Source organism: Equus quagga, chromosome 9 (genome assembly GCF_021613505.1).
Source record: "Equus quagga isolate Etosha38 chromosome 9, UCLA_HA_Equagga_1.0, whole genome shotgun sequence".
Classification (NCBI taxonomy): Eukaryota; Metazoa; Chordata; class Mammalia; order Perissodactyla; family Equidae; genus Equus; species Equus quagga.
This window is the reverse complement of record NC_060275.1, coordinates 84,282,055-84,305,306: the sequence shown is the minus strand read 5'-3', so window position 1 is coordinate 84,305,306 and position 23,252 is coordinate 84,282,055. Positions and strand designations below refer to the sequence as shown.

At 35.3% G+C, this 23,252-nt stretch overlaps 1 protein-coding gene across 3 annotated transcripts in view; it reads left to right on the top strand.

Moving 5' to 3' along the window:
• Nucleotides 1-22,089, top strand: part of PARP8 (poly(ADP-ribose) polymerase family member 8) — a 169,060-nt gene extending 146,971 nt beyond the window's left edge. For all 3 annotated transcript variants that reach the window (XM_046672205.1, XM_046672204.1, XM_046672203.1), the window contains 7 exons: nt 511-623; nt 859-931; nt 2,164-2,233; nt 4,917-4,990; nt 6,117-6,186; nt 7,046-7,130; nt 17,559-22,089. In XM_046672205.1, the coding sequence (XP_046528161.1) occupies nt 511-623; nt 859-931; nt 2,164-2,233; nt 4,917-4,990; nt 6,117-6,186; nt 7,046-7,130; nt 17,559-17,661 (588 nt within the window). In that variant the 3' untranslated portion in view covers nt 17,662-22,089. The remainder of the gene's footprint in view (nt 1-510; nt 624-858; nt 932-2,163; nt 2,234-4,916; nt 4,991-6,116; nt 6,187-7,045; nt 7,131-17,558) is intronic.
• The last annotated feature ends 1,163 nt before the right edge of the window (nt 22,090-23,252 follow it).

Here is a 23,252-nt window from a genome sequence, read left to right as displayed (position 1 = left end):
GGGGAAAACTATATTTGAATGTAGGCAATTTCTAATTTTATAAATATATGCAAATAAAGCATAATGATGATAATTTTTGCAATTTTAATATCTTGAATTAACTTTTCTGCTTAGCAAACTCTCAGAATATTTCCCCCGTTGAATAGCTAGTGTATACTTAGGGAAATCAATAATGAAAATCTTAAAAAGAAATGTAATTAGGAAGCAGATCTGCTTGAATGTGATTGATTACATGGTGTATTCCAAGCTAAATATAAATGCCTTTGGATTGTCTGTCTCCTATTCGTTTTCCATTAGCCTAAAGAATTACCCTTTGTATCAGCAATTCCATATGATTTATCATTTATGCAGGGTTTTTTTTTAAATGAATGGTCCTGTTAATGTGATTAGCCTAAAATTACTGTGGTTTGAAACTAGATAATTCTTAATCCAGTAAAATCTGAAATCGTCAGCAGCCTGATTATATGTTAAATTTGACATGTTTTCATTTGTCGTTGTTTTAAACGGCAGCAATTGAAGTTTATGCATACTCCACATCAGTTCCTTCTTCTCAGCAGTCCACCAGCCAAAGAATCCAATTTTAGAGCTGCTAAAAAACTCTTTGGAAGCACCTTTGCATTTCAGTGAGTATGGCTTAATGTTGATGGGGGTGTGTCTCCGTCTCAGTCTTCCATAATGTGTGGGGAGGAAACCATTCTCTTTTAGTAGTTGGCTATTAACACTGAAGAGTGTACTACATAATACTTGACTTGGAAACTCAGAACTTTCAGAAGGCGCCATGACTTATTATATTGTGACCACATTGAAAGATCACTGATTTTTGGTTTTGCCTTTTCCTTCTCCACCTCTGTGTTTTAGTGGCTCACACATTGAAAACTGGCACTCCATCCTGAGGAACGGTCTGGTTGTTGCTTCTAATACAAGACTGCAGGTAAATTCTCTGAATGCTTTGACAAGCCTTCATTATTCTTCAGTCTTGGAGTTCAGTAAGAAATCCTGGTGTTATGTTTTTACTTGCAAAAGGGGAAGCCTGTAAGCTTCAAATAATTACCTGGAATTCTAATGGGCATAAATGATTTTCATGAAATAACCAAAGCAGAATTGATCTATACACAGTATAAGGATGAAAAGAAAAAGAAAATTGAGTTCCCTGTAAAAAGAATCATAAAATCACTTTGAACTTAAGTAGAAAAAAATCATCATTGCAAAAAGTAAAACCATACAAGCATTTTGACTGCTAATTCAACACACATTTCTCGAGCGCTACCTCGGTGTGAATACTTTAAGAGAAGAACTGATAGAGCTAAGAATAAACAAAGTGGAGAATGGACCCCAAAAGGCCATCTGCCACCTGCTTCTTGGCCTCCAGGGCAGCACTGGGAGTTAGCAGGACGTCCTGGATATAGTCCCCATCCTTCCTTTATGCCCTTCGTCTCCAACGTCCCACTTCACTCTCCGACAGCTGGTTTTCATCTGACGATGTAAGGAGATCAGGAAATAAGATGCTCACCTGTGCTAGGTCTCACACTCTGATGGCAGTTCAGATGATTCAGTTGAATATAAATGTCAGTAAATGCACATTTATTGAATTAATATTCAGTTCGTACTACATAGAGTGCAAGGGCCTTAGAACATAGAGATAATAAGAGAGAATTTTAATTCTTCTGAGTACAGTAGTTTCTTAGACCAGTCGAAGAGTTTTAGTTAACGAAACTCTGTAACTTGAAAATTTTAGAGGACGATAAGAATGGGTGTTGTACAATGGCAATCTGAATAGGATACTTTGTTGATAGACTAGCATGTGAGTCCTAATCAAAATTCTGTCACGTATGTTTCAGCCTGTTTTGTTTTCAGAATTTTAGATTCATTAACAAAAATGCCTACTGCCGTGTTTTGTAATAAGTGACTCTCTTTGTCATTGGTAGAGTGGAAAACCTTTATCAAGGATTTTTTTCTCTGGCTATCGTTTTCCATATATCAATGCACTCTGAATTTTAAGGACAAGGATCTAAGTACTCTTTTCAAATTAGATCTTAGAATAAGAGCTTTATTATTTTCTAAGAGTTAATGCAACAACATGAGACTGATTGCCTTCTTTTGTAAAAATGCTAACATTTGAAACCGTTGACTGACCCCTTTCTCTCCCACCTCTTCCCATTTTAGCTCCACGGTGCAATGTATGGAAGTGGAATCTATCTTAGTCCAATGTCAAGCATATCATTTGGTTACTCAGGTAAGCTTGTGTTTGACTTCTCACCTCAAATTTATTAGGTTTTTAATTTTTTATTGTCGTATATTCCAGGCACAATATTCTATTAAGTGAGTGAAGCTTATTTGGTATATTTTTATTAAATTCATTTGATAAATGTCAGAAGTGAAAACTAAGCTCACATGTCAAGATGAATTTATGATACTTGTCCTAGTGGATAAGATGGAATGTGTGTTTTGTCAATGTCAAAATGAATTTTAATTTTGTTTCAGTAGTTTCTGCATTTATTCCATCCATAAGTAAATACAGAGAATATAGTATATGCAAATCATTAAGTAAAGCGCTGAAAAGTATACATACATATTAATCCACTATCATTGAGTGTAATTCTATATCCTGCTGACTTCTGATATTTGGATTATTATATATCCCATAAAGAAGTTTTGAGCAGTATGGAAAATTTAGGATTAGAAAAGCACCCTCAAAGCCATCTTACTTATTGACAACTTCTTGTTAATATTTTGGTGAGATTGTGTAAAAAAATTATTCTGGAATAAATTGAAACCATGTGCTGAGGAGGAGCCTAGTAAATTCAAAATATGGAAAGAATGATCACCAAATTATTAGCATTGATAATCCTCAGGTGATGAAATTTGGGATGATTTCTTCTTTACACTTTAAAATTTTTTGAAATATTCCACAGTGATCACTGTGAGTCTTTAGAACAATAACTTATTCTGTTTAAATATAAAGTAATTATGCCTATTGTAAAGAAACTGAAACTATACAGAATTGTATAAAATAACAAATGAATTTTTTCTTATTTTCCACAATCTCAGTGTTTAGTGTATTTCCCTTCAGACTTTTAAATGCTTTTATATTCATATTCCTGCATATGTAGTTGGTTTTGCTTGTGTGCTCGTATGTGTGTGCACTCCTATGTGTGTATGTGGTTATATGATGACATAACTTCATAAGATGTCATTCACATGATGTCTGGGTGGTAAGTTTCAAGATCCTCATATTATAGAAAAGGATACTCAGAGAGGTCCAATGACTAGGTGAATGTTAACAGGCCTACCTGTCTAATTCCTTCGCCCAAGTTCATGCTCTTTCACCACAGCAAGTTGTTTTTCAGTGTTCCACCCAACCCTTTCCAGAGCACACATCCTAAGAGCACCAGGTGGACTCTGTTTCTTTTCTGACCACCTCAGAGGTCACATGGTGTCACTTCCCACGTCCAGTATTGGTCCACCCAGTCACAAGCCCATCCATATTCAAGGGTTAGGGAATTAGATTCCGTCTCCTGTTGAAAGGGTGGCCAAGTCACATTGTAAAAAAGCATATGTGTTGAGAAATATTGTTGCAGTGGTCTTTGAAAACACAGTATGCCAAAATAATAGTAAGAAAATAAATACCAGGAAGAATCAGACAGTGTAGGAAATAGAGTAACATAGTTCAGTGGAGAAAACAAAATCAGCATAAATCAGACTCTAAATCTTATTAAAACAGAACACAATAAAAAACTAATATAAAACCAGTTTAAAGAAATAAGTATATCTTTAGTGTGGCTAAGGAACATCATCAAGTTCTGTCATTTTTTGTTTTTTGTACTGGTGTATAGACTCCTTAGATGGGTTCATGGAAAGGATTGTGGGAGATACAGAAGGATGTAAAATTTGTCTATGTGAATGTTCATTTGTCTGGGGCCAGGGTCCATTGCTTTCATCAAATTCTTCAAGTGTCCTTGATCTGAAAAAAAATTTGAGAAGCACTGCAGTATGATAAGGGAACTTCACAGGTGGTTTTGAGGACTACGAGTCTAGAGAGTAGAGAACAGAACAGTCTCTTTGTGTATGATGGCCTTTGTCTTTCCCTCAGAACTGTGTGTCTGAAACCTTAGGCCTGCTCCTCAACCTGACCCCACGCACCTCTGTCCCTTGGGGTGGATGTCTGACTTAGAAAGGGTTATGGCCACACCATTTGCAATTTGGTCCACAGGCTTTGCCGTTTCTCCTTAAGCCTTCTTTTGGAACAGCAATCAAAAAAATCAACATACTTCTCAACCTCAGGACAGTAGATGAGCATTTTCAAATAAAGTATGGCTACAAATCTACCTATTCTGAAACAGATACTAGTTTTAGTTCTGTTCTGTCTAAACTATTTCACAGTAAAAAATCATGGCATTAACAGAGTATAAGCTAAGACTTGCGAGTATGATAGACAAAAGCACTTATATAATTTTCGTTTATTAGGAGAAATAGTAAATTCTACATAGAACTGAGCATATATCAACAATTCACAAAGTTAAGTTGCAGTGTAGATAGATTTTTCTGATACTGTTTGTATTTCCCATCCCTTTGCTAACCAGGTGATAAGAATGAAAGTTAGATTCTAAAAGCCTTTCAAACCAAGTTTTAAGCATTTTCTAATAATATCAGTTTTATGCAAGAGAATTTCGTATCCCTGTTTCAATGCAAAGAAAAACAAACTAGATTTTCCACTCTCTAATTCAATGAGGACTTCCAAAACCCACTGACTTTCCACCCCAGGTGCTGAGGGCACAGCAGCTGCTCCCATTGTGACCATCTGTGGCCTGATGCAATCAAACCTTTCCTAAAGTGGAACTTTGCGGTGTAGATGGATTCTATTTTGAGTTGCATCATACAGCTTTGTTCGTAAATTGTTATCTTGCTGATGTTTTCAGGGATGAACAAGAAGCAGAAGGTGTCAGCCAAGGATGAGCCAGCGTCAAGCAGTAAAAGCAGCAGTGCCTCTCAGGTGTTGTACCGACTCAAGTGGCCGTGTATGATGAGTGAACTCTAGCTTCATTCGCCAGCAGGACCTCAATAAATACTCAGGCTTTTTAAGTCTGCAAAATTATTTTAAGTGGTCATTACTCATGAAGTAATAAAACTCACCCTAAAATGCAATAACCAGAATGCCTTTATTCAATAAATATTCAATAAGTATTTATTGAGCTCCCACTATAGTGCTAGAGACTCTCCTAGGCATTGGGCTGCAGTGATGATCAAAAATAGACAAATCCACTTGGAGCCTACATTCTACTGAGTGAATATAAATATATATTTAGATAGAAAGAATGCTAGGTGGTGGTAAATATTAATGGAGAAAAATCAGGGGAAATGCATGTTGAATGCTATGGGATGGAAGATGGAACCAGAATGAAATGGGGTAGTCAGGAAAGGATTCTCTGAGAAGATTATATGTGAATAAAGGCCTATAGGCAGTGAGCCGTATGGCTCTCTGGGAGAAAGAACATTCCAGGTAGACAGAAGAGCAAGCACAAATCCTTTGTTGTTTTAGAGAAAATAAATATTCTGGACAAATTAAAAATCCATCTGATGAATACTGTGACTTTAAATTAAAAAGAAAAAGGATAGCCAATTTAATATCTAAAAACAAAAACAAAACCTCAGATGTTCTACATGAGATGGTTCTGAAACCTCTGTGGCTTAGTTAATGATGCTATAAAAATGGGTTGGTTTTGGGCAGTTAGATGATCTGGAATAATTGGTTTTAATGTTCGAAAATATCATGCAACTTTAATTTTGTTTCCCTTGAAATAAAGATGTCAGGCTTCCAGTAAAAATACATTTGGGTTCTAATTCTATGTTGTGAGGCTGTTGAATGTTAATTTAGCATTTTTCAGTTCACTTATCTTGAGAGTGATTTAATAATGATTATATACAGAAATTAGACAATACAACAAATATAACTTGACATTGAGAGAAAATTCCAGGATATTTGCTACTAGTCTAGATAGGCTTTTTTTTTTTTTTTTAATCTGGAGCTATCTTAGTAACCGTTATTTTTAATGATGATCAGTTTTTTTTCAGCAACTGCCCTATTTTTATTCTAATTTTTAAATTCTTTTGGAACTTAGTCACAGAAAAAAGGACAGCAATCTCAGTTCCTGCAAAGCCGTAACTTAAAATGCATAGCCTTATGTGAAGGTAAGTTGAACGTTTTACAAACCTCATAGTATTAATTCTCTGTCTTACCTATCTTTAAGAATTCAAGTGTATTTACAGAATGCTCATGACGGAATAGTGGAAGCACTATTCTTTATGACCATCTCTAAGGGCACAAATGGAAAATGGGTGCGATAGAGATCATAGAGGTTAAAATCAAAGAGGAGAATTGGCAAGAATTCAGATAGAGCAATATTTTATTCTTGGCAGATCTTTCAGAATTGTAATTATGTCTTTCTGATGAAGTATTGCTTATCTCTCTTGTTAATAAGCCACCTCCTCTTTGAGTTGGTTTTTGAATGTATAATACCTTGAAAAATCTGAAAGATAACCAAGCAGTGAGAAGATAACCCAATAGGTCTTTCTGCTCCTACACTGAAATCATTCTTTTATTCCAAACTTAGGACAGAAAAATTGATAGGCGATTTGCAAGATCATATACTTTTCTTTGTTCTTGCTTTAAAATCTCATTTTAGCTAAAAATGCATTTTTTCTTCTTATGTTGGGAGTTTCAGTAGCCATGGTTAACCATCTTTGAAGTTTTCAACACTTGATGGTTAAATAAGACACCAGGTTGCTTTCTGCATAGTTTCCAAGTGAGGACCTGTTTGCTTTTGATAATACACAAGTGATTTCCTTCCTGTTGTTACACTAATCACGTTCAAAACATAAAATTGTTACATGGCATTTTATTGTATTTATTTTCATTTCTTGATAGCTAATAAGGTTAAACATTTTCCATATATTAATTCGTGCATGTATTTTTGCTTTTAGATTTCTAAGAGAAGGGATATGGTTGCTTAAAATAAAATAGTTCTTTAATGTTATCTTCCACCCGCAGTGATCACCTCACCTGACCTGCACAAACATGGAGAGATTTGGGTTGTCCCGAATACTGATCATGTCTGCACACGATTCTTTTTTGTGTAAGTGTGAAGGCTCAAATGTGTCTGTTACTATCTTCTCCATGAATGAGGTAGTAGTGACTACATTGTTATTTAGGTTACTTTAGTGGTGAATATATAGCAGACAGGCAATTTCTACTCAACTTAGTGTTTGTGTTATATTTTCGATAAGCTATAAAAAGTAAAGTGACATTTAAATGCCATTAACTTAGAAAAACTGGAGAAAAAATCTCTGTAACCATCTATCTGTTGTGTGTATATGTATATGTGTGTATATATATATATATATATAAAGATAGATGTGTACACACATATACATATATACACTTTATAGGTTTTTAAAAAACTAGAAGTGGGAATGGAGAAAACAATAATGAGAAGGTCCTGTCCCTATAAAAAGTTGATTTACGTTCCATACAATATAGGCTGGCAATGCAGGGCCTATTGATGTGGATTCTTTGACACATCTGTATCGTAAGAGCTGCATTAAAATACAAAAGCATTTGTTTTAATCTCTAAAGAATGAGTGCAGTAGGTCTGTCTGGTTTTCTCCCCACCCTTGCTTGACTCCCAACCTTTTTCCTATGGCTGTTTCTTCTTCATCCATGGTCCTGTCACAGAAAAGACCTCGGGGAACAGTTGAGTATATCTGTTTTGTACTTTTATGTAGTTTTCTAAAAAGAAGCTGGAAAAATGCACTGGCTTGTTTTATAAGCCATGCCAAAATAGCTACATCAAGATCTCTTCGATATATACTGTATCCATAGCACGCTATGCCCACAGCATCTGATCTGTTAGCTTATTGTTATTTGTAATGAAAATTTTGTGAACTACCTGGTTTTATTTTGGATGGTATGAAAACTGTGACTTTCTTATGATACAGATTTATGTATTATGTATCTATGTATCTTCTATGTTTATGATACAAATTAATACATAAATTACATATTTGAGACATATACTTATCTATAGATTTCTTTCTTAACGGCGAGGCAGCAGTGAGTATTGTGGAAGGAGCCCCGCTTTTGATCAGACAGTTTGTGTCCAGGCTCACCAGTTACTAGTAAGGTGACGTTAGCCAAGTTGCATAACCTCCATAAGCTTCATCAGTAGGTAGAATGTTGTATCATCTATAGATACAATAAAATAAGATATCTACCTGTGTCAGTCAGAATCCCAACAGGAAACCGATGGCTTTTGATAAATATGATCATTTCTATCATCCACAAGTAGATTACTTACAAAGGTGTGGTTATAGGGGAACCACAGGTCTTAGGTCTAGTGTAGTAACGTGCATCTAGTGGCACCAGAGCTGTTATACATGCCCAGGTCCAAACGGACAAGAACAAGAAGCAGTGATCAGAACATGGTAGGAGAAAGCTTTCTAGTTCAGTGGCTTTGAATGGAGTCATGGTCTCCCATTGAGGGACTTCGGCATCCCAAGGGGCCCTTATGGGGCTGGAATCAAGGGAAACCTTGACCTTCCCCTTCTGCCAGTGTCCTTCTGTGGCTCCCCATTGGTCAAACCCTACAAGAAATTAGAAGACAAGGAAGCATACTGACGGAGTCCATATAGGTCAGCTTACTGGGGCAGAATGCATGGTAGAGCAGGGCGCCATGTGACTCTGGAGGCCCTAGGAAAGCTGGCTGCACACTACTTTTGAAGGTTAATATTTGGATTAAGTTTACACAATGCAGATCTCCATGGAAAGGCACTCATTAGATATTTTTTCCCTGCTGCTTTCTTGACCATCTTGACTATTATTCACTGTTCAAAGATCGACCTTCCAAAAGACACCTCCAGTCACAAAGTTATTCCATTGAGTAACCTTAAGATTTTGACAGAAAAGTAACTCCAAAGTCCTTCCTTAGCCTGACATTAATCAGTTAATCTCCTCTTTTTGGCATCTTTCTAAAATTCAAATTTATTGAGCAAAGTGAACAGCTTTAGATACGTAAGTAGGCAGTAAACATTTCTAGTATTATTTCCTTGAAATTTTACATAAATTGCATGAGAGCTAAATCTGTAGGGATATACGTTTGGGTGTATATGTGTGTTTACTGGAGAGAAGGACTTCTACATTTTCTAAGAATAAAAAATGGAGGAAAGACTATCTGAAGAAAAGAGTGTACTTTCAGTACACTCATACTTTCCAGATAATACAAAGGAAAAAATTCTATTAAGATAATGATTTTCATCTCTCTATAAACACAAATGAGATTTCATCCTTTCTCTCTGCTCCCTCAAGAGAGAAAGGACTAATTAAGGAAAATTGATATGATTCAAAACACATCAAAAGGAGAATCCATTCACTAATTAATATACATTCTAATTACAACCATCAGTTTCTTTCTTTATAAAAGATATAATCAAAGATTTCTACTAGTATTGTGCCTCCCTAGTGAGTGATAACATCTAGGAAAGAATAAATTGATAAGAAAGAAATTAGTTATCCCAGATGTACCGTAATCAGACAGAAACTCATTTGCTATTCTTATTTTATTCTAATTTTTTTTTTTTAACAATATGTGATCTCTTATGTTAGAAGCTTGGCCTGATGACTAGGATATAAATCAGTGAGGCTTCCTTTTTTATCTAAGTGAAAATGTTAAAAATTAAAATAACTTCTATGCTAATCTGATTTCCAGAGTGAAGGAGATAATAAAAGTCATTTAGTATCCTTATCACATTCTTTCCCAACAAATAAACACCATCACAGAATGAGAGAAAAATTGGGGGGGAAATTTTAGGTAACAGACTGCTGTCTCAGAAAAAATTGAAGGTAAAATTTAAAGGAAGATTTCTGTTATTAAAAAAAAGGAAGGAGCCAGCCCAGTGGCGTAATGGTTGAGTTCTCATGCTCCAATTCATGGATTTGGATCCTGGGTGCAGACCTACACACTGCTCCTCAAGCCATGCTGTGGTGGTGTCCCACATACAAAATAGAGGAAGATTGCCACAGATGTTTGCTCAGTGACAATCTTTCTTGCCAAAACAAACAAACAAATAAACAAACAAGAGAATGAGATGTTTGAAAAAATTTTGTTGTAAAATTTCAAGAATGAATAAACTTAATCAAATATAAGTGCTTTAGGCAAAATGTAATAATTCAGATATTATAAACAGATTCCAGCCAATTTTGAGTGTTTAGGAATTATTGCTAAAGCTTGATTTCCTTGATGACCTTAAGACACATCTGTGCAAAGACATTAAGGTCAATATGTAGAAATAAGGCAGCTGTTTTAAAAAGGGCTAGAAGCCGGGCTTAAACAGGGCATGTGAAAACCGAATAAACATATTGTGCTCTAGTCATATACAACAAAAATGTCTATTTCACAGTGAGTGGAAATTTTAGAGCTAGAGAAGAAAACTTACTGTTGGTATTTTTCATAAATAGGATTAAATAATAAAATTCAAGATAAGGTAATTGATGATTTGGCAAGTTAACAGAATGTGTGTATCTGGTGCCATGGGCTCCCCCATGGTACATCACCCCCAACCACTGCCATAGTGAAAACTCTTAGAGATGGGAGTATGTCTTCTCCCTCAACTGTCTGGGACCAAAGAAAGGTTAAGAAGCATTAGGTTTGCATAACCTGCTTGTTTGATTTCCATATTTAATGCTTTAGTGTAGAGTGGGCTGATCTGCAGATGAGTTCTTCCCATATTTTGTCTATTACATAAATTTAAGGTCTATACCGCCTTCTATTTCTCAGAACATTTCAAGAAGTTCAGAAATTTAAGAACAGAAATGACCAAATAAAACAGACCATCTGCAGAAAAGAGGCAGGTTATTTTCAGGTCCTTGAGTCAAGCAGAGCTCAGTGCTAAATAAATGTCAGGAATTCCTTCCAAAGCCTATTTTATCTTTTAAGGTCTAGCTCAAATACCCCCTCTTCCCTGAAGCTCCTGATCAGAATTAATCTCTCTTCCTGGTGTTGCTACAGTTCACTGCAGAACTTCTATTTAAAATTCAGTTTGTTCCTCATATCTGACTCTTCCACGAGGCTGTGAACTCCTAAGGGGCAGGCTCCTACTCTTGTTTTTACCTCTCTTGCATCACCTTGCACAGTACCTGATGCACAGTTGCTTATCAGTAAATTTTTAATGAACGCACTAAAGGCAAAAAGGAAAATATTTTGGATTATATATGGTTTTTATTTTAAGTCAAAATTTAAAATATATCTATAGAGGCAGGTACAAGAAAAGTTCAGGAAAGAAGAACTGTAGAGGGGCCATTAAGTGAAATAAGAGGTATCTTTCATCATGATTTTGCAAAAGTTGAACAATGTTCAATTGGGAATGTAGTGAGGAGAAAACTTATTTATAAAGTTAGAAGACGAAACATTCAGTCATGGCTCAGTGAAGCTGGGTGACATCAAGCTGTGTGACATCAAGCTGACACGATCAGGGAACTTTGCTTTATCCCCAGTCTATAGTATATCCAATTTCTCTGTCTCCAGCCCAGATCTCTTCCCAGGGTTTAAACTGCCACATCACTCCCCTACTTAAAGCTCTTCAGCTGTTGCTTACTACTTATAAGATGAAGTTCAGGCTCCTTTACAGAGGGAACCAGCTAGCTCCTCAGCCCTTTATTCTTCCTTGAGTACCACCAGAGGAAGGTCAAGGAGACCCAAGTCCCAGCCTCTTGGCCCACCATTGCTCACCTCAAGATGTTGGGCTTCACAGTCTGAACTGTATGCTGTCACTTGCACACTTCATGCTTTTGCTCTTTCCTTTCTCCGGTAAACTGGGGAGACCCTCATACCTACTCATCTAATTCCCATTCCTCTTTTCAATCTTAGTGCATGCTTTCCTTCCTCCCAGAAGCTTCCCTTGACTCCTTCATGCTGCTTCTACATGTTACTCTATAATTCCCTGGGTAGGTGTTTATCTTTGTATTATATTTTTTTATATGTGGTCTTCTCCATTACTCTGTATACTTCTTGAGGTCAGGGACTATGCGTCTCATTTGTCTTTGCATGCCTCGCATAGTGCTTGGCAGATGAGTAGGAATGAATGAATTGCCCACATTATAACTGCATGCTGGGTATATCCCCTTGAAAAGCCTGCTAATACCTTAAAATCAATATGTACAAAGTGGAGCCCATTATTGCTAAATTCTAACCAACTTGTCAACCTCCCCAGTCTATGCAGTGATTTTACGTATGGGAGAGACTTGAAACCTGAGCTGTAGTTGTTTTCAATTTATTTTTCCTTACTCATTGTCATTGTCAGCTCCCCAGTAGATCTTTTCACAGTTTTCTCCTATCAATACCTTTGTTTCCATGCCTATATCGTTCTCTCTCCCAGAGCACACCAAAAGATTACTGGTTATTTTCTATGCTTACTAGTTATTCTCTATGCTTCTAATTTCTTCATTGCTCCCAATCTATTTTGTGCAATGCCAGATTTATTCAACAATATCATTATTACACTAGTGATAACTGTTCAGTGTAGAGAAACTGAAATCACAGGTAAAGAAAAAAGGAGAAAATCACCCATAATATCCCCACTTAGAGTTAACCACGGTCAGTCTTTTGATGTATAGCCTATATTTCTATGCATATAAAATTTTAATATCGTATTACTTATACCCCGTCAACTTTCCTAAAGCAGAGTTTTGATTATCCTTTGCTCCTACAGGCTGATAGATATTAACAAATAAAGGCATGGCATTCTGCAACATAGAGCCCATTTTACCTCACTTCAATTACCAGTACAAACCACTGATTGAATAAAATTATTATCCAAGCTTTTTCTTGAAAACAAATTGGAGTTGCTTCTCCCACTCTTTTGCTCATTCATTTCAGCTGATTGGGCTTCTCACCAGCTCAGCCTTTAGACTATCTTTCAAGGCTTCACTACATGGTCTTTTCCATGATACCTTTCATCATGTCCCAGTCAGACATGATGTCTGGTGTTTACTCTGGGTTTTCCTCGCCCTTTCTTTGTACCACCCCAGGCTGCGTTGTCCTACAGTTATTTGCATGACTCTCCTCTAGTAAAATGCAAATTCTCTGCATTTTTGGAAATTTCACATCTTGTGCAGAAACACTTAGTACATATTCAATGAAAGCAGTGACGAAAAACCAAATAGTCTAACTTGATGACGAGATATACGAGGGCTCTGAAGTGGACGTTGCACTTACAGCATGAGATTTCTTACAGGGAATTTGGACAAGTGCTGGATATCATTCAGTTCACAGTGAATATCTCCTCTCTATTGCTAATGAAAAGCAGTGCCTCATTTCTGGGTTCTAGATTTGGAGAGACAGAAAAGAAATACATGTATGCCAATCTTAAAACTATCACAAAGCTGCTATATCAGTTTGAGAATAAAGGTTGCCAGTACATTCAAAAGTTTTTATCCATGAAAATTCTTAACATACCCAAGATAGTTCCAGATAGCTAAATCTCATCTATTGCTTTATTTTCTCTTTCAGAGCTTTTTATTTTTTTAAATTTTTTTGAGAAAGATTAGCCCTGAGTTAACATCTGCTGCCAATTCTCCTCTTTTTGCTGAGGAAGACTGGCCCTGAGCTAACATTCATGCCCATCTTCCTCCACTTTATATGTGGGACGCCTACCACAGCATGGCTTGCCAAGCGGTGTCATGTCCGCACCTGGGATCTGAACTGGCGAACCCCAGGCCGCCAAAGCAGAACGGGCACACTTAACCACTGCGCCACCGGGCTGGCCCCTCTTTCAGAGCTTTTAAATCAAATTCATTTATTTTTTATTAAAATTTTAGTAATCTTTTTATTCTCCTGGGAACATAAGTAATTTCTGTCTCCTTTGAGATGGTGTCATTTTTCCTTCTGCAGAAAACCCCAGTCAAATGTATCATTTCCCTATTGATATCATTCTTGCTCTATTTCTTGTTTGAATTTTGTTGCTTTCTGGACATAAATGAACTTCACTGTTACATTAACAACCTATGTTTGTCTGCAATACTAATAAATAGCTGCAAAATATTCTATATGCCATATCGTAATAAGTGTCCCAATGCCACTAGTAATTCATGTATCTAAGCCCTGCCACTTGACCAAATTAAATGATAGTTTGTTTTTCCTTTATTATAATACATACTTCATGGTTTAAGACACCTGAATACCTTTGGCCAATCTTATCCTTCAACCTACAGCTGTTGTGTTTTCTTATGGGTTTCAAAGACAAGGGAAAAATATGCATTTTTCTTAATACTTTCAATCTCAATCTTTCCCTCTTGTTCTCTCCTCCCCCATGCTCTTTCTGTCTTAAATTACTGTAGTTTATTTAAAGAATGTAAGTCTCCTCTCCGTTAACTTCAAATACTTTTTAAGTGTTAGTGATCATGTAATATTTGGGGAGAGCACAGGCCTCCAGTTGACCTGGGAATGGAGTGAGGCGGGGAGTGGTGGGACATGACTAGACAGGAACTTTAGATTTAAATTATGAAGGGCCCTGGCATGCCATGCCGGTGACATTGGATTTTGTTCTGCAAGTGAAGCAGAGGGCATTTGTATTACTCTAGCAGGGCAGAGATGACTCTTGTAGGAAGGATCATGGAGATAAGTGTGGAGACAGAGAGATCAATTATAATGTTGTTACAATATCTAGGTCAGTGTTTCTCACTGCAGAAGGAAATGTGTTTGACATTGTGACTTGGCCAAAAACAATGCTCACTTTGTGTGGTGCAGTCAATATTCTGTGTCCTATTCTATTCTAATTTCATTGAAAAATGCTAACCTGGACAACCTAAATTAATTTCAAAACCCACTAATTGTACACAGCCTGCAACTTGAAAATCACTCCTTTAGATAAATGATCATGAAGGCCTAACTGAAGGTAACGGCATTGGATGGAGACAGGATGCAACTGGAAACAATTAGGAAAATAGAAGCAAGATAACTTGATGATTTATTGATTTCAGCACATGGAAGGGCTAAGAATGACTGAATTTCTTATTAGAAGAGTGGGCAGATGATGGTAATTCAAAATGAGATATTGATAGAGTAAAAAGGAGCAGTCAGGGTAAAAAATTAAGCTCAGTTTTGAATATATTATATTTGTGGTTTTTGTGGGAAAATTATGGTTAGGGAAAGATGTAAGGATTGGAGGTTGAGTTTAAGAATCAGCGTGTGGGTGATAGTTAAAACAGTGGGGGAGATTGAAATAATTGAGAGTTTGCAATCATAAGAAGAGAGAACAGTGAGGAGTGAATTGTGGATAAAACCAGCATTGAAATGGGAGGGCAGGATGCAATGAAAGAGGCTGAGGATTCATAATCAAAGGACTAGCTAGGGAGTGAAGAGATAATGTAGCTTCTGGTGTATCACATGCTGCAGACATAGTGGATAAAATCTCCTGAATTCATCACCTAGGAGGCCATGGGCAACTGTTGTCAGTACTTGTCAGTAGAGTATAGGGTCGGAAGAATGACTGCAGTGGGTTGAGGAAAAAATGAAAAGTTATAAAGTATTATAGAGAAATCTTAAAGATTAATATTCTTTTAAAGTGAAAAGAATAGAGTTGATAGTATGTAGGCTGGCTATCAGTTAAGCTGAGCATATCTTATTCAACGTTATGTCCAAAGTATAGATGACATAGTAGGTGTGTTGACTATAGCAAAATTGCCATAGAAATAGAACAAACATAAATGCATATTAGGAAATTTAGAGTAGAGATACGTATGGACTGGTGTCTGAAATTGGGAAGCCCTAAAGAACCAGAACAGTTCTAAGACCTGCCACTCTTCCCACTTCTCTGCAAGCACCATGGTTTTCTTTGTGTCTGCTCCATTCTCTTTTTGTTAGTCTCTTTTGTTTTCTGTAATCTAAATCCTAGGGGAGCTAGCCCAATTGACTTGGTAAAACACTTTTATCTCCCTTGGGCTGAGCCTTCAAGCCGGGTTGCCTCCCCAGCCTTGGCTCAGAATTATGGATAGCTTAGGGTTTACCTTTGGTCCAGTGGGTAGCCAAGATTTATGCAAAAACTAGGCTAACATATTTTACCTGCCCAACAAAATATATCTTTACACAATTTGCCACGAAACACCTGATTAGATCTAGACAGTGCTAGAGCATTTCACTTTATACATTCTCTAGTTCTTAACAGAGCACTTACTGTTTGATCTCTTAAGAAAATATTTATAACTGGTATAAGTACCACATAGCCCCTTCTTTTTCTTACAGTAATGTTTCACCATTGGGTGTCATATATACATATGTGTGTGTATATTTGTGTGTGTGTGTGTGTGTGTATATATATGTGCATACACAAATACAAATACATTTGTGTGTGTATATATATGTATACACAATACACATTTGTGTGTGTGTATATTTATGTATACACACTTGTATGGTAAGAATTAACCAAGTATACAGGCAACCTTGAGTCATTTCTTAGGAGTTTAAGCTTGATACAGATGCAATTATCACTAGGTATTTGAGCAGTCGATTATGTAAGGACCCAAATTCTCATTGCTCTATGTCATCTGTTTCATTTTCCTCTACTGTGCTATTTCAGGAGAATTTAAGTACGACGAGGAAGAGACAGTGACACACATTAATCTTTGAGACACTGTGCTTACACCCCTGGTTATCTATTTTGAAGTAATTACCACTTCTCTAAAGCTTCTGTCTTGATTCATTTTGGGGAATTAAAATTAATTCATCACCTATTCTACTTTGAATATTATCATGGAAGTTTAAAAATTCATTCTTGGGAAATTCTTATTGCCCGAGGAAGTTTATTTGAGGAAATGAATTATCATCCAAAATGTAATTATTTCTTTCTAAAGGACTTAGTTATTGCTGTTCTTTAATGTTATATTTTCACTTCTGTTGCTTAGCTCAACTTAGCCGACTTGCATTCTTATGTGAAGTATCAGCGTAAATAAGAACATGTTGTAGTCAGACCAAATAGAGCAACCAACGATAAGAAAAAAAATGCAGCACCGATTCCAACAGAATAATAATGAGAAGGCAGGCATGGCAAAGGAGCAGTGGCAGAAAGTGAAGTAATTTCGAAGAATGTCACTGATCAGATTGAAGTAGGAGTGGAGTTAAGAAGTATAGAACCTAAGGAATATAAAGTTGAAGTTGGTGTGTTCTTTCACAGTAGGCTTCATATAACAACTGTGGGAAATGTTTGCAAGGCCGAAGACAGTGGGGTGCTTCCTGCAACTCAGCCAGTGCTTTATGTGGGGCTAGAAAAAGTTAAAATTAAAAAGGAAGGAAGGGGCCAATTAGGGCATGACATAAAATAATCATGTGTTTGGTAATGCAAGCAATTCTATGTTTAGTGATGTGAACATATTATTAAATACAACTAAGAAATGACTGTTTTTTGCTCTTGATTCCCTTGTGCTGTATTTTAGGCATCAAATAGCATTTCTAAGCAGTTTTAAGTGGTTTTTGCATATTTTTGAATGTTTTATGTTTCTGTGTTTTGTGTTGTAGCTATGAAGATGGCCAAGTGGGAGATGCAAATATTAACACACAAGAAGGAGGCATTCACAAAGAGATCCTTCGAGTAATTGGTAATCAAACTGCTACTGGTTAAAGGACCACCGTTTAATTAACATGATTTGAAAGCCTTCCTCGCGTTCAAAGCTGGATTTTGAACTGAAGAAGATGATAAAATAATTTATTGTTATTATAAACAAAATTAACCCTTTGAATACTGATTTTTTTCTTAGTATTTCTAAGTATCTCATTAAATACCTAAAATGGTATAAAATTTATCAATTGTAGGGTTATGGAATCTAGTAATAAAATTACAACAGCACTTAAACTGAAGTTTGGGTTGCTCACACAATAAACAGATTGAAAAAACAGTTTTGTGCTGATATTTTTATATTAAACTCTTTAATTGGAAATTTGGTATTATATACCGACATTTTAGGATACCAAAATAGAATTGAGAACATTTTATAATGGCATCTAAATCTGTAAGATACTTTGCAATAAGTATAATGTTTGCACTTTCTGATGTGCTATATAATTAGTGGTATGAACATTTGAATATTTTGGGGAGGGATGTTTCCTATTCTGTTATTTTTCCTTATACAAAAACAGTTAGGTCTTAGATGCAGTGCTTTGCCCAAAAGTATGTAATACACATATCTAAAGATTCAAGCATCAAAATATGTGATGGTGCATATATGTGTGTACATACACATATACGTATGTTGACAGCAGAGATGGCACAGCTCCACAATGCTATTCTTATTCAATGAAAAGAAAATAATATTCAGTAAGCAGTAAATCTGGACGTAAACCAAGATATGAGCCAAATTTACCATAATTCACTCACTGAAAATATTTGTGGACAGTTTTTCTATTTGTTTAAAGAATTTTTCCCTTCAGTTAAAATGCAACTCTTTTTATAATGTTATCTAAAAGTCATAAAATTTGGGGAACATAGATACCCCTGGTGGACTAAATCTATATTCAAGTAATCATATGTTGAAAAGAAAGGCCTCAGAATTTAAACAAACCGTATATATTTTTTATTTCCTACAATGGAACATTTTTAAAATTTATTTATACCACACCAGCATTTTTATATTTTTTCATCTAATACCTCTGCTTATTTTTTTTCGTATTGAGAAAGAAGACAAACTTTGAAGTTTCTTTTATATTAAAAGAACACAAATAAGTTTATAGAGAACAAGAACACCAGCTCTCAGCATTCTCCTTCCAAAAGTCATGTGCTCATCAAAATCATTTCTGTTTCTTTGGGTCCTAAAGTTCTTATTCATCACAAGTTTTAATTGACAGTGTTTATTTTCCTACGTGATGTCTTCGAAAGAAGGCCATTCATGAGAGCAGTTTAATTAGTGAGTTTGCCACTCTATTCAAACCCTGAATCAAGGCTCATATCTGATTCTAATTTATTTGGAAAGAAAAATATAAAAGTGTATAGTGATTTGCAAATATAATGTTATAACTTCTGTGTTTATTTCCTTTGGCATAAAAGGTGAGAAAAAGAGGTCAGACACATTGTTAAGAGTTGCTATTTGGGAAATATTTACTAATAGTTTGTTTTCTTATGTGGTAAGTAATTGATATGCCACATATTTCTGCAAAAATAGACTTGAAGTGGTTGGAATATTAATCATTGTGATAGGATCCGCTTAAAACATTGATCTGTTTTGACTTGTGCCTCTGAACTCAAAGGCAGACTGAGGGATAATATTGACACGATAGGGCCAAGATGTAGTATCTTATTTAGTGTTCTGTGACCAGATATTTGAAGACTTTACGTGGGCAAGAGGACTACTTTCTTCTTTCTGCCGAGTCTCCCAGATTCCTTTGACTGTGTTTTAAAAACATGTTTAACCAACAGAATTATTTTTTCAAATTAAATTTGGGGAACATTCTATATATGACATAGATATGAAGATGTAATAGCATTATTTGGAAATTGAGGGCTTGGAACCCCAGCTGTTTGGCTATTAGGACCACTGAGGCACCTCTGAAGACTCTCTATAGTGCCTCCAAGTGTAATTTAAAACCACTGACCTAATCCACTACGACTTGACTTAACAGTTAAATAATGTAAAGAGTATAGTATTAGAATCTGAACTGGAAGGGTAACGTGGAGGACTCAAGGAAGTTGATCTGTCTGAACTGGAAGGGTAACGTGGAGGGCTCAAGGAAGTTGATCTGTCATCAGAGCAAGGAAAGTAGTGGATAGTTTTAATGTCTACTATATATTACAAGCAGTAGACATCTTTTATGATAAAATAAGATGTCTTCTAATGATAACTACTCGAATGCTATTGCAATACAGAATGACATTTTAAGTTTGTTTCAAAAAATTGTGTCAGAACCTTTGTAAGCAAATATTTTCATTGAGCTTTTGATATTGGAAAATGATAGTATGCTGATGCTTATCTTTATTTCTAAAGAATCTAATTTCAATAGACACTACTATTAAATGAATATCATGCTTCCAGAATCCAAGAAGGTCCTTAAAATTTAGAAGTTTAAACATCATTATCATGCCTTGATTCAGTCACCCCATTAAGGTATTATCTATTGACTTATTTGATGCTTCCAAACATGTGATATTGTATGTATTTATATAATCGTTTGAAGTATGTTCACTGATGCTTTGTAATAGTTATATTAATTGTGTAGCCATTACTACTTAATATTAATCCACGGAGCAAAGGCAATCATTTATTTTCATTCTTGAAGTAGAGAAAGAAAAACCTAATTTGTTAGTCCTACTTTTTCCTGCATTACTGTCTTTGTAAAATTTCACTATGAATAATTTGTCCTCTTTTGTTGTCCACTGTATTAAAAAAGGGAAGAAAATGGTTGAACAGAGAAAAAAGTAATAATATACATAGAACATAGTGCTATAGCATACATTATGGTAAGGTACTTTGGGTGTCTTAGATTGCGTTATGTGGAAGTGATTTTTATTTTTGTTGCTCAGCAGATCTCAGTGAAGTGTTGGATTTGAAGGTGGTTTTTAAATTTAAAATTTAAATATAAGAGTGTCACATCCTTAAACTTGCTATCAAATATTATGTGATATGAGAAACCAACCCAAACCATTGTTAGTGCTCTGAATATTTCTCATTGAAAAATTTAAGAGTTTAGAAAAGAAATCCCTCAATTATTCTCCCCTTTGCTAAAAGAAAAGAAACCTTTAATGTGCAAGTCTATAAATCTTTAATATCACTGAATGGGTTTTAGCAGTACTTGATACCATAATACCATAACTTGCCTTGGGGCGTGGAGTTTCAGAAAATTTTAAGGAAAAACTCATCATCCTTGTTAAAGTCTCGATGACTCCATCAGATAGTAATTTAACATGTCATGAAGGGCCAACTCAGCCTTGGACCATCTACCATCCAAATATATAGATTTCATGGTGACACTTGACGCATACTTTAAAAATATTATGATGTTCTTCTATTGTCCTGCTGAATTCTTCATTATAGCACTACCTCAAGACAAATGATAGACTGTATGTTAAGGTAAATTGGGTTTCCAGTATAAGAAACAAATAAAATCTCACACATAGAAGTCATCAGATAATTCAACAGTCTGGATGTACATATTGTCAGTTACCTCTTGACAATGCGTTAATACAGATGTTTCAGTCACTGGTGTTGAATGACATAGTTGACACCCAATGAGTTATGTGAAAGCGTTTCAAGTTGCAAAATTTGAAAATAATTAGTTCCTTTTAAGATTGGTTTTCTACATGGGTCAATTTTATGTCGTTTCACCTAAAGACACAAACAGTTGCCCACTCTAAACAGTTAAAGGATTAAAATACCCAACTGCTATGCCAGAATGGCAGACTGAATATTCAAGTATTTTGGTATTGAATGCCTGCTAAATTTTTGCCAGATTCTATATAAATTTGATGTATATTATTACTCAGTAAATTTTTCTTGGGGATTTTCTATACGCTATGATATATTAGGATAAGTTTTTGTAGGTCAAAAGAATTTCAAGTAGTTTTTAGACAAAACATATCCATGAGTGTGAAAAAGCTGTGTTGAAGAATAGATTACATTACACATTTACCAGCTAGTCAGTAAAAAATAGTGCTTATTTACATAGTCAACATAATTTAATGTTCTAAAAATAATTTCTTCAACCCACCCAATATTTAATGTATCATTTGAGATTTTAAAAAACGCAGCCACTCCTTTATGTAAACATTAAGATATGCCTATGTTTCTTTAACTATACAGCCTTCTTTACAATAAACTTCTTGACTTTTGTGCACAGAATAGTATTGCAACCTGCTATTTAGCCTTTGGTGCCTTAGAGTTACTATAAATATCTAACAATATGTACATTATGTAAATACTGCCAAGAGATCACTAAGGCCAAATATTTTCTCTATTCACTTTTTATTGCACTTGCTTTCTATTGCTACTTAAGCCTCTTTTATCCAGCTTTGTAATAGTTCTAACATTGTAGCCAATGTAAATGTTTACTTTCAATAAATCTGAATTTGTTCAACAAGTATGGTATATGTGGGCACTATTTTGAAAACTCGGTTAGGCCTTAGGTTCTCCTCATGATGAATCTTGCTTCTGGGGACTAAGTATTTGAAGTTCTCAACAAACTCTAAAAATGATGTTGCCCTTTTCACTTATAAAATACTTTTAAAATAAGAGGGAATAAAAAAACTCTTTTCTTGCCGGTAGTCCCCAAATAGTTGTGATAGATTTTAATTGGTCGAGAGCACCATTTTGATTTTAAATTCTGTCAAGAAATATAGGATTGAAACAAAAGATTTTATACATTTTATATGTATGCTCTATTTATAAACACCTAGGCATAATATCCAAAGGAGCATTTCAAATGAGCTATCCTGAATTTTCTAAGCATGTTTTACTTGATTAGTATTTGGAAAATGATTTTTAAAGTACCACTTTTTATAAAATACATCTAATGAGTTAATGAACTGAATAAGACATTAGTCCATAAGTAAATATGGTTCTCTAAACACATTAATAGTAAATATTTATGAGAAGCTAAGTTTATATTCTCATAATAAATAAAATAATTTTTTACTCCTGTTACATTTACAACTGAGAAACCTTAGATAGCAAACTTCTGTTTATTAGACTAGATTTCAGTTACTCTAGAAATACTTGTTAAGAGTCTAGTATGCATCTTGACAGTCAATATAAGGAATAGATTTTTGTATTGGCCTTAAGGGTTCTTCAGTCTGTTTGGGAAAAGAAATCAAACATGTTTGGAAATAATTCATGAATAGCACAAGGCCAACAATGCTGAACGGAAAAGACCAAAAATGCAAGCCATGCTTAGGGAAGGAACAGAACATTTGTATCCAGGCAATGAGGAAAATACCGTGGAGAATCCACGGCGTAAGCAGGATGCTTAATATCCAATAGACCTTCCCCGATGTGAGGACAACGTCTTTAAAGCAAAGATGGACGGAAAACTGGCACATGGAGGATAATAGGCTTACAGATAGAAGGATCTTGAGTGAACCTACAAAAATTCCTGAATACTTCTACATTCGTTGAAATAAAAACTGCAATCCAAATGACATTTGAATCTTTAAATTAGTGCTAATAAATAGTGTATTACTAATTTCCATTACTTATTCACTGGACACTTTTCATAATCTTTTTGCAACGA